The sequence below is a fragment of the Gossypium raimondii genome, chromosome 6 (assembly GCF_025698545.1).
Source record: "Gossypium raimondii isolate GPD5lz chromosome 6, ASM2569854v1, whole genome shotgun sequence".
NCBI lineage: Eukaryota > Viridiplantae > Streptophyta > Magnoliopsida > Malvales > Malvaceae > Gossypium > Gossypium raimondii.
The window spans coordinates 10344987-10356487 of NC_068570.1; the positions used below are offsets into that span (position 1 = coordinate 10344987).

At 35.4% G+C, this 11501-nt stretch overlaps 2 protein-coding genes across 4 annotated transcripts; one reads left to right on the forward strand and one right to left on the reverse strand.

The window, feature by feature from the left end:
- Window positions 1-2353: 2353 nt before the first annotated feature.
- On the forward strand, window positions 2354-5333 carry LOC105772640 (uncharacterized). The gene is made up of 9 exons (XM_012594035.2): window positions 2354-2585; window positions 2693-2749; window positions 2858-2955; window positions 3088-3157; window positions 3364-3412; window positions 3910-3998; window positions 4086-4133; window positions 4622-4681; window positions 4953-5333. The coding sequence occupies exons 1-9, from the start codon at window positions 2526-2528 to the stop codon at window positions 5061-5063; spliced, it is 642 nt and encodes a 213-aa protein (XP_012449489.1). The 5' UTR covers window positions 2354-2525; the 3' UTR covers window positions 5064-5333.
- Window positions 5334-5568: 235 nt separating this feature from the next.
- Window positions 5569-11286, reverse strand: LOC105772638 (polyprotein of EF-Ts, chloroplastic). Of its 3 annotated transcripts, none has more exons than XM_012594034.2 (5): window positions 11121-11286; window positions 8365-10075; window positions 7576-7833; window positions 6535-7246; window positions 5569-6446 (listed from the first exon to the last, which is right to left on the reverse strand). In XM_012594034.2, exons 2-5 carry the CDS (start codon window positions 10007-10009, stop codon window positions 5819-5821), a joined length of 3243 nt encoding a protein of 1080 aa, XP_012449488.1. In that variant the 5' UTR covers window positions 10010-10075; window positions 11121-11286; the 3' UTR covers window positions 5569-5818. The 3 variants fall into 3 exon arrangements, with proteins under 3 accessions (XP_012449488.1, XP_012449484.1, XP_012449487.1); XM_012594030.2 differs by having other exon boundaries at window positions 6535-7249; XM_012594033.2 differs by lacking the exon at window positions 11121-11286 and adding an exon at window positions 10962-11015 and having other exon boundaries at window positions 6535-7249.
- Between the last annotated feature and the right edge of the window lie 215 nt (window positions 11287-11501).

Here is an 11501-nt window from a genome sequence, read left to right on the forward strand (position 1 = left end):
CTCCAAAATTTTACTCCCCCCTATTTACTTTCCCTCAAACTTTTATTCCCCAAAACTTTTTATTTTTCCCCTAAACTTTTACTTCTCACCCTTTACTCTCAAATAAAAAATCAAAATTATCCAAAAAAATCACTAAACATAAATAGTAATAATTTTATTTATATCTACTATTTATATTATTAAATTAAATTTCACATTTTATATTTTATATTTTTTATTATTGAATTGTTTAGTCATATTGAATATTTATATTAAAATTGAATTATTAATTATGCCATAAAATATTCGTGTTAAAATTTTATATTGGTATCAATTTCACATTTATTTTAAAATAACTTTTATTAAAAATCATATTTTTACATTTAATATATTTTTAATTCTAAAATACATAGTGACAAGAATCAAGATAATTGAAACAACTAAGCAAGCAAAGAAGCTAACCAAGATATAAAAATTAATAAATAAATTATGAAGTGATGAAAGTTAATAAAAAATTTGATTAAGGTGGACAATTTTTATTACGATGGGTGACAATGGTTACAAGGACCCAAAATTATTTTTTAAAATTTAACTCGAACAAATATATTCGATTCGAATTCCATCTCACTCGACTCGATTCGAGAAAACTTCAAATAAAGTTAGGATGATAAAATGAGATTTGAAAACTCGATTAACTCGAAAATTTTCGATTCGATTCAATTCGATTCGATCGAATGCTCACCCCTAGTCCTGACACGATTAAGACACCAATGTTAGAAAATCGACATGGGCAGACACAACGACTGGTTAACAAGTGGAGAAGGAGTCATCGCCTATTGAAGATGAAAAGATAAGTTGTCACTATAGTAGCTAAAAAAATTACAATTTACCAGAGAAGAAAATGTTGAAGATGATAAGGTTATCAATACACGTTGTTTCATTAAACTAGGGGAAAGATCTTTATATATATAGACCACTACAACTTAACAAGTGTTCTACCTTTTCTTCTTATAAATAGATGGCATCGGTAGAGCTATAAACACAACTTTGAGATATTGTTATTTTGTTGAAAAATAGAGAGAATTTATTCTCAACTATTACATATATTTTTCCAGAATAATAATTCTATCGATTTCTATTAAGAAGAGAGAGTTTTCATTTTTCCCCAAAAGGAGAGAGAACCTTTCCTAGTTCTGTGTTTGATTCAATTAGTTTGAGTCCACACTCGAATCAATTCGTGATATGAGAATAGCGAAGAAGATCGTTTGGTAGAAAGTTGGGAACAACGAACGTCCACCAAGTTGAAAACATAGGTACGAATTCAGTTAAGGTTTATTACTATAAATATCATAAACCGGGTCGAGTTTTAAAATTTTAATTTTTCACTATGCAAGAAAACCGTTTTCAAACCTATATTTTTTTAACTGATGATAAGAAAAGTAGTAATAATTGAGTGACTAGTACCAAACTTAAAAGCATCCAATTTCCATTACATAAGGAAAAAAGAAAAAGAAAGGCCTTTAAAAGGCTAATTTTTGCAAATATGCTAAAAAAATTTGAGAAAGTGTACTGAAATTTTTGAAATTTACCGATCTACATTGTTTTGGGAGAGAAAGAGGAAAGCACTTCCTACAGGGCACGTTTTCACTGATACGACAGTGAAAACGCGTTCTACAAGGTTTGCTTTCAGCCACGTCAGTTGAAAACGCGTCTTACAAGACACGTTTAACTAAATATTGGTAATTTAGTTCTTTTGGTTAGATGGTTAAATGTTAGTGTTTTGTCCTTTAAGTCTTGGGTTCGATTCCTCTATTACTCACATTTGTATTTTTTATTTCATGTTGTTTTAAGCTTTTTTATTTTTAATTAATATCTTTAATACATTAGCTCTTTGGTTTAGATGGTTAGATGGTTAGATGGTTAGATAATTGTGATTTCATCCTTGAATCGTAAGTTTGATTCCTTTTATAAGCATTTTATTATGTATTTTTATTTCATGTTGTTTCAAGTTTTTTAATTAATGTTTATAATTAATTAAAAGATAAATTAAAATAAAAACTTGAAAATAATATATTTATTAATTATAAATAAAAACATTAATATTTACATGATTATTAAAAAATCAAACTTAAAACTTAAATATAAAGGGACATGAAATAAAAATGCAAATGTAAGGAGAGAAATCTAACTCACAACTAAGGGAAAAAAACATTAACATTTACCCTTATGATAAATAAAAAAAGATCTAAATTATCAATATTTGGTAACACAACGGTGAAAAGGCGACCTATAGATTTCAGCAGGCTTTATCAAAATAAAATAAAAAATAAAAAAAAAGTCAGCATATACATGTAAATCACCCACTTTAAAACCTGGTATTGTAATTTCATAACCTGAAATTCCAGAATATCCTAACATAAGGGGGTGTTTGGCTTATTAAAGAAAGAAGAAGAAGAAGAAGCATTATCAGCGGGAAGAGGAAGGATTTTTTTATTCTTCTTGTATCTACTTTTATTTGTTAAAAGGGATTCCTATAAAAGCAAAGAATGAAGCTGAAACAACTAGAAACCCTCTTAGGCGATCTTCAACAATTCACTACCCCAAAGGTCTTCTATTCCGTTTGTTTCATTCCCCCAAAAAGAAACCCGAAATTTGTTAATATGGAAGTAGTTATCGAATCTGCTTGTGGTGGGTTTTGTTTTATTCAATGCAGGTGGAGCTGGAACAGTACCCAACTGGACCTCATATCGCTTCTCGCTTGCTTTACACTGTATGCAGTCATCTTCTTTTATTTCCCCTATTCACGTGCTAATGACTAGTTGGGTAGTATTGAGCTTTTTCTTCCTTGTTTCTTGTTTTTGGGTTTTTCTTTCTTTAGGCTGAGAATTCATTTGATGATATTAGCAACAAAGTGGTCGCAGATTTTGGTTGTGGATGTGGCACTCTAGGTGCTGCTGCTGCTCTCTTGGGCGCTGAGTAAGTAAACCCTTTTCTCTCATTGTTTCTTCCCTTGTCTTTGTTAATTCCTTGATCTGAATTCGAGAAAAAAGAACAAAGAAGAAAACTATCCGTATTTGTTTAATGTGGGCGTTTTGTTGCGTGGAATAGGCAGGTTATTGGCATTGATATTGATCCTCAATCTCTTGAAATAGCTTCAATGAATGCAGAAGATCTTGAGGTGCTCTCCTCTTTATTGATTTTGATGTAGTAGTAAAGTCTAGAGCTTGTATTGGCCCGAGTCACAAAATTCTGACATCTTTTTCTCCTTTACCTGTCTCTCTATGCTATTCACTTTTGATATCACCGAGTTAATTTCATTATTTGCTTAGTAATTTACATGTTTTATGATATCTTCCCTGTGTTGCTTTCTTAATTGAACTGCAGTTGGACATAGATTTTGTTCAATGTGACATCAGTAACCTAGGATGGAGAGGTAATAGTTCCTTCCCCTCTCTTTTCCTCTCTATCCCTCATTGTCTCCGGAGCTGAAGCATAATCACTATACTTGATTCTTCCTGGAAAATATTACCAGTCATTCTAATAATGATATGGAAAAGCTATCCTCTTTAAGCTATAGAATCTATGGTTAGGTTGCAGACAGCAGTGTTTCTCTGGCATGGAGGAATTTTTTGGATAATCAAATATATAGGAAGTGTATAGCTAGTCATTTTCATGCCTAGATTTATAGGGACATGGCATTACGATAATTCAATTTTTTTCTTCTTTGACTTCAATAAATTTTCACATGGAAGATGCAATAAATTGAATGTATCTGTTACTTTCTGGCCATTATCTCATGTATACTGAATCAATCAAGAGAAAGATAGTTGGAAAGTTATAAGTATAAAATAGCATGTATGTTCTATAGACTGTTTCTTAATCTTAAGTTGTGACTTCTTTCTTCATCTTATGGTTTCACTCCATGTTTAGGTCAAATTGTTGATACTGTTGTGATGAATCCTCCATTTGGAACTCGAAAGAAGGGTATTGACATGGATTTTCTATTTGTGGCATTGAAGGTAAAGCTAGTGACAAAATCAAGATTTTTCAGTCCACCTTTTTATTTTGGATCTAATAGGCATATTGTCCACATCGTGTTGTGTCAGGTAGCTTCTCAAGCTGTTTATTCCTTGCATAAGACCTCAACAAGAGATGTAAGTAATTTGCTTTGAAGTTTCTACTAGTTGAATAGGAATATATTAGTAATGCTTGCTGTGCCCTTGATTTATTTTCTGTAAGTGTCGGATTTAAAGCTAAAATAGCAAATTAATTATTCATTAACTTTGACAAAGATTTCTTCTCTTCTATTTCATGTACTAGTTAGTCTATCTTTTTGTATGTACTCAATAGTTTCCTCTACCCTATGGAGTCCACAGTAATCAACTTATCTTAGAGAAATTAGTATTTTGCTCATAATTATCTTCAATTGATTATGGTTATACTATCAAAACTGTCTTTTCTACTTATGTATATGTGCTTGCTAATTAGCGACATTATTCATTTGGTTCAAATGTAATATCTCATGGATTTGTCTCATGTTGTCTATGTCTTCTATGCCAAGGCATATCAGTTGCATGTTCTGTTTGCATAAGGATTTTAACATGACTAAGAATTGTGATAATTTATCTTTTCTTCACTGTAGTATATCAAAAGGACCGCCTTGAGGGACTTAAATGCTAGCAGCGCTGAGGTCTTGTGTGAGGTGGGTAAAACTAGCTTCTCAATCTGATTACATTTCTCTTATGAACCATAAAATGCTGTCACCGTGCATACACATTCTCAGAGGAGATTATTTGGATGGCTTGCCGATAAGCTGTGAGAATGGTCTGGGGTTGGGCCTGTGTGTGTGTGTTTTTTTTTCCTTTTCTTTAATGCTGCCAAATTGCTGTTACTTTATTTTTCAGTAAATATTTGCCTTATTGCTGTTATTTGTCTTCTCTTATCCCAATCTCACTCCCCCAATCTATCTCCAGCTCCGTTTTGATGTTCCTCAACTATACAAGTTTCACAAGAAAAAGGAGGTAGATATTGCTGTAGATCTATGGCGATTTGTACCTAAAAGGAGTCAGGTAAAGGACAATTAGCTGCCGAAGTGCACTTCGAGACCATGCATGAAGCACATATCACGTGGTTAAACATTCGTAAAGAACGATCCTCTTTCGACTGCCATCTAGGTTGGGGTCACCGGTGTGGTTGATTAGGGTGAAACAGATTCAAAGATGCAACTTAGATTATAGTTGATGATAACGCCCTACGACCCTTGTTTATTTTTTGTTAGTATGAAAAGCATGATCAAATCTCTATGTATCAGATGCTTTGATAACCTGGGAAGTTTTAGATACTTTGTTCTCGCATGTCTTTGACAATTTTGTTTGGATTTTTTTTTTTTTTGCCTGGGATGATATGGGTATGTCTCCAATGCAAGTTTGGACACCCTATAATGCATGTTAATTTGGGCATGCGTCCAACATGTGTTTTAAGACCTAAAAGCATGTTTGATACGAACTCATTTATTATATTATATGTCATGTTGAGTTGAGAGTAAATAATTTTGACAGAAGTACTCTTAGAAACAATGAAAAATTCGTGTAAAATAGAATAACAGACCAGCTTTTTAGCTAATTTAATAATTCCTCGCTTATCTCAGTATTTCCATTTTGCACAAATAAACTGAAGAAACAGTTCTCAACTTACAAAATCAAACAGTAAGCTTTAAGGGCCAATTAAAGCATACAATGAAGGCCACTACAAAAAAGAATCAAGTTATTCTCTCGTCCAAAATTAGTTCCTACCTCCATTACTCCCACTGGATGCCAATGGAAGCTCCTTTTCTCATGCTTCAGTTACCTGTTTTGGTATCTTCAGTTTTCTCTCCAAGTGTAAATCGAACAAACCTTCGGACTTTTATGTTCTCTCCAAGTGCTGCAACAGTTTGCTTTACCAAGTCTTTAACCAGCAGACTGTCATCCTTAATGAAGGGCTGTTCCAAAAGGGCAAGCTCTCCAAGCCTCTTTGAAACTCTGCCTTCCACTATTTTCTCTCTAATGTTCTCTGGTTTAGATGCGAGATCATCTCTTTGCATCTCCAGCTCTTTTTCTTTACTCACGATACCCTCTGGAATGTCTTCAATGGATACAAACTGCACTTGTGGACTGGCCACAACTTGCATTGCTAGGTCATCAACCAACTCCTTGAACTTTTCACTTCTACCAACAAAGTCGGTCTCACAGTTGACTTCAATTAGTACACCAATCCTCGAGTCATGAATGTAGGAACCAATTCTGCCTTCAGCAGCGAGCCGGCTGGATTTCTTGTCAGCAGTTGATAGGCCCTTCTTTCTAAGGTATTCCTGAGCCTTCTCAAGATCACCTCCGGTTTCAGACAGAGCTTTCTTGCAGTCCATCATCCCGGCTCCTGTTTCTTCACGTAGTTGTTTAACAAGTGCGGCAGAGACAGCTGGTTTTGGTCTGCAAAGAGAAATGGGTGTATATAAACAACCTAAAGAAATGATAATGGATTGGTAACAATTGAGAACCATGGAAAACAGCAACTTACTTCTCATCAGTTTCCATGACTTCCACTGAAGTTGATTGCTCTTTTCCAGCGGTAGTAACGGGTTTTGTGGCGGTTTGGGCAGCCACTTCAGCAGCAAAATCCTGACTTTTCTTCTCCAGCCCCTCTCCAAGATTGAACCTCACAAATCTTTTCACTTTTATGTTCTCTCCAATGGTTGCAATAGTCTGCTTTACCCAATCTTTCACCACCATCTTGTCATTCTTAATGTAGGGTTGCTCAAGTAAAGCCAACTCGTCAATTCTCTTCTGTATCCGTCCTTCAACAATCTTTGATCTAATCTGTTCCGGTTTAGATAAGAGATCTTCCTTTTGCATCTCTATTTCTCTTTCTTTGTTTACAATCTCCTCAGGAACATCTTCTGGAACAAGATATTGTACTTGAGGGCAAGCAGCAACCTGCATGGCTAGATCATCAACAAGCTCCTTAAAAATGTCACCCCGTGAGACGAAATCTGTCTCGCAGTTAACCTCTACTAGGATACCAATCCTGCTATCGTGAATGTAAGAACCTATTCTTCCTTCAGCAGTGACTCGGCTGGATTTTTTTTCCGCACTTGCCAAGCCTTTCTTGCGGAGAAACTCCTGAGCTTTAACAATATCCCCTCCAGTCTCTGCGAGTGCTTTCTTGCAATCCATCATTCCCGCTCCGGTTTCTTCACGGAGCTGCTTTACTAGAGCCGGTGATATAGTTGCTGCTGTTAATGCATATGAATCAATAACAGAGGAACACATAATGTCTCAAAAATATAAATATCATGAATGCCTCAACACAGACATCCCCATCAATCAAAATTGAATGTTGTATTTGACTTGGCATAATATTTTATTAAAAGTGTTTGACTTTGGGGTTCTTATAAATCAAGTGGTTATCTCATATCATTTAAGTATATATTCATATTGAAAAGCACAGACAAACAACACAATTTTACAGCTTTAAAGTTTCCATTTTGGATTAGAGCTTAACTCAAAGTTTATTAGATGCATTTAATATGTAGAAAATTGTCAAAATGAAAGTATAAACCTGTAGTCACATTTTCCTTGGACATAGAGCCATTTGAATCAGTAACCTCGTCGTTCTTTTGAGGTGCAGAGTCTGCTTCTTCAACTTCAGAAGTAGAAGGAATTTCATCCTTAGAAACTGGTGTCTCTATTTGCACTTCATCCTTGGTATCCTTGGGTTGATTTTCTACTTCTTCAACTGCTTCACTTCCTGAAGACTTAATCAGATCATCAGCTGATTCTTGAGGAGGATCAGGACTTGCCTCGTTTTCCACTGTATCTGCGCAAAATCAGCAATAAGAAATAGTAATACATAGATGTAAAACAAAATGAACTAAGAAAACAGATCCTCAATTACTCTTTAACTCCTTTTTTTCCCACATAGAACCGTTGCTTAGTTAGAAACGACAACTTTATGACATGTGACAAGTCATCTATTGCATTAAAAACTTACTCCTCAAACATTAACAAAAGAAAGAAGGACATGAACTAATGAAGTTGATATGTGTCAACTCTAAAGTGGTTCAAGAGAAAAAAAAGTACATTATAAAAGGTTATTTTTCACTCAGCAACTATTCATTCAATAGAACTTCTGAGTTGTATCCCTCTTAGAAAAGAAACAGTCTAAAAATAGATTTTTTGCCCTCATTAATATTGCAGAAATCAGACAGTAATTACATGTCTGTTTGTCATGTGTATGTACGCAAAACCACAGATACTTTGTTTGCAATTATCATTTTGTGCAGAATAACGAAAATAGGGTATGAATTTCTCACAGAATAGGATTGCTAGCAGTGTAATGGTTATCTACCTTCGGCATCTTTGGGATCAGTAACATCTGGTTGTACAACTGAACTGGCAACATTGCCATTTTCATCCGGAACAGCTCCAATTTCTTCTTCTTGAACAGATGCAGCAGAGGGAGTTTTATCCTCTGCTAGAGGTGTTTCTGCCTGCTCTTCAGGAATACTTCCGATTTCTTCCTCCTGAACTGATGCAGCAACCGATGTTTCATCCTCAGCTAGGGGAGCTTCCTCTTGTACTACATCTTTTTGTGTAGACTCTTCATCAACTGAATATTCGGAAGTCACTTGGTCAACTACTTCTCCAGATGATCCAGCTATTTCATCACTTTCCACCACACCCGCCAAAGGAACTTGTCCACCACTTTCAGGAGACAACTCTTCAAAACTGTCATCTATTTCCTTCTCTGCAGTTTCCTCATCCTTGTTCGCAATCTCAGCTATTGCATCTGTTTCCTTTACCACTGTTTCATCCACTGCAGTAGAGACAGTGGTTGTCTCCACATTAGCTGCCGGTTGAACCTCTACTTTCTCTGCCTTTTCTCTCTGATCCAAAAATGCAGCAATCTCCTTATTCTTACGGAAAGCCAGCATAAAGGGATTTGTTGCAGCGTACACCACACCTTGGCTAAGCTGTGAGTCCAATTTGTCATCATCCTCTTCTTTCTTCATCGTCAAGGTTACCTGTCCCCTTGTAATGCGCAGCACACGAACTTTGACTTCTTGGCCAATTTGCAGCGATGAGTTCCCCATCATGCTCATAAGTCCGTCATCAGCTTCTTCTGATTGGGGCAAGAATCCTTCTTCCCCCTCAGGGAGAGATATGAAAGCACCAGACCTAGTTAAATTCTTTACCGTGCCATCTAGTTCTTGTCCCTTGACGAATTTTGAGCTTTTGAAATCTTTTTTTGAGCTGGACTTTGAAGCATTCTTCCTGGAAGACCTTGCCTTATCAGTACTCGCAGGACCATCTTTCCGTGGCAGGCGCTTACTAGCATCATCATTTTCACGCATGGAAAGAGATATCCTCCCACTTTCAGTGTTTACTTCAACTAACCTCACCTGCACCTCTTGTCCAACAGAAACAAAACTTGCAACATCCTTAACAAAGCTGTTGCTCAACCTGGAAACATGCACCAGTCCATCTGTGAAAGCTCCAAAATCAACAAAAGCACCAAATGGTTGGATTGATCTTACTTTCCCAGTAAACATTGCACCAGGAATAAGCTCCTCATTCTTTACAGGTGGCATCTCACTTTTCCTAACAGGTCTTGCTCGTTTTGATTGAGTTGGAGGAGTAGAATCTGGTTGGCTAGTCGTATTTTCACTTGTTTCAACTGCATCTGAAGGTATTTCGGATCCTCCACTGGAAACTTTTGTCACAGACGAATCGGATTCCTCCACTGCCACATCAGTCCCTGCGGTTGATAAACAAATTCCCAGTTTTCCATGTAAGGCATACCCTGTTCCGTATTTTCGAAATGAAGTAACAGAGGTTGATAGAGGTAGGATGAATCTCTGAGAGGGTAAAGCATATCTCGTGTGTTTCCTTGATGAACTGCATCCTGTCAAACTAGTGTTCTTCCTTACTGTACAGGCAGCTCCAGGGATGAATGTAATGTTGCTAACAGAACATGGGATCACAGGAGTCATGTTGAGTAGATTGAAAAGCGAAAATTACAGTCTACACTAAAATAGATTTTTCATCTGTATCTTCACCTGAAAGAACATGAATGATACGCTCAAAAACATAAATTTCCCAAGTTCGCAAGAAGGCATGAGATGTCCTAGAAACAGTCATACTCAAACCAATTTCACTAACATCGTCTATAAATACAGAAAGAAACTGTAATTTAGTTCACCAAGCAGATATTTCAATCCCAGGCATCATTCCGGTGATTAAGTTTTTCATGCAAATCTAATTTTCATGTTCAACCAAGGGCGTTATACAACAGGCATACTTGGTTGTACCTGTTTATTAGCTATTTTCCATAAATTCATTCCTGAAATTAAAGACTGATTTAGATGATAATCTACCTTGTTTGTCCTAGATATTTCACAAAGCATTACGACTTGGGGAGTTCATATTTCAAATTCCCAAATAGGCATGTTTTGTGCCTATTTGGCCTATATTAAAAATTCAGAGCCGCAACACACAGATAACTCTTTCATATAAAAGTTCTAGCAACTGGGAAAAATCTCTACCTTCAGATAAAAACATCAACTACAAACAGAAATAGATTTAACAATTTTTCCTTCTTTTCCTTCAAAAGGGGAAAGAAACAATATCCAAACTATAACATTGTCCATTTGAATAAGATTCTATTAAGTAGCAGCACCTATCAATGAGCAATTCTTATAAAGTTCATTATGAACCAATAAAACACTTGGATGAAAACAAACCATAATTCTAGCTTAATATAATAGATGAGTTCCGTATTAAAATTTCATTTCTTCACTGTTTTTGTTCTTTATTATGTTTTAAATAAATGGATTGTCTAATACACATTATTGTCACCGTTATAAGTAATAGAATTTTTCACTCACAAAATAAAAGCCAACATTTCAATCCCAATTAACTAAACAAGCAAAGCAGATTCATTACCAAAACACCATAAAAATCCATACTTCACATAACTCTGGCTAAAGAGAACCAAAACTGGGAAAAATTAACAACAACCCAATATCAGTAAGTGGCAGAAAAACAAAAAGTTAACTTCAAAAACAATGACCCGTTAGCTTATGACCAATTAAAAAACTATACCTATTTGAGAGATAAAGCTTTCTATCAGAGAAAAACCCAAGGTGTTGTTTGGTGATAGAGGCTATTCATCATATGAGAAGAACGAAAGGTGGGGCTTTAAATCCTTATCTTCGGCTTTCTTCATGGGTATATAAAATTAAAATAAAAAATTGAAATGAAATAAGTACGATGAAGAATTTGGGCTCATCTTGGCTCTTGCATACGAGTTTTTTTCTCAGCCTTTAGTTTTTGATTGGTTAAGGTGGACTTGCATTGGTTTGGACCGAAGACAAAACCCATAGCTTTGGTATTAGATACTGAATTGGTTTGGACCTCAAATTTCATTTATTTATTTTTCTCTCTGACCCTTTTTAATGGCTTCTCAGAAAACAAAATTATCAC

What these genes read in the sequence shown, in the direction of transcription:
- LOC105772638 (XM_012594030.2), bottom strand. Translation starts at nt 10,009, where the DNA reads ATGACTCCTGTGATCCCATGTTCTGTTAGCAACATTACATTCATCCCT. An exon ending in TGATCCCAAAGATGCCGAAG is followed by an intron (nt 7,834 to 8,364) that starts GTAGATAACCAT and finishes GATTTTGCGCAG; the next exon opens with ATACAGTGGAAAACGAGGCA. An exon ending in GTCATGGAAACTGATGAGAA is followed by an intron (nt 6,447 to 6,534) that starts GTAAGTTGCTGT and finishes TTCTCTTTGCAG; the next exon opens with ACCAAAACCAGCTGTCTCTG.
- LOC105772640 (XM_012594035.2), top strand. Translation starts at nt 2,526, where the DNA reads ATGAAGCTGAAACAACTAGAAACCCTCTTAGGCGATCTTCAACAATTC. An exon ending in AACAATTCACTACCCCAAAG is followed by an intron (nt 2,586 to 2,692) that starts GTCTTCTATTCC and finishes TATTCAATGCAG; the next exon opens with GTGGAGCTGGAACAGTACCC. An exon ending in ATAAGACCTCAACAAGAGAT is followed by an intron (nt 4,134 to 4,621) that starts GTAAGTAATTTG and finishes TCTTCACTGTAG; the next exon opens with TATATCAAAAGGACCGCCTT.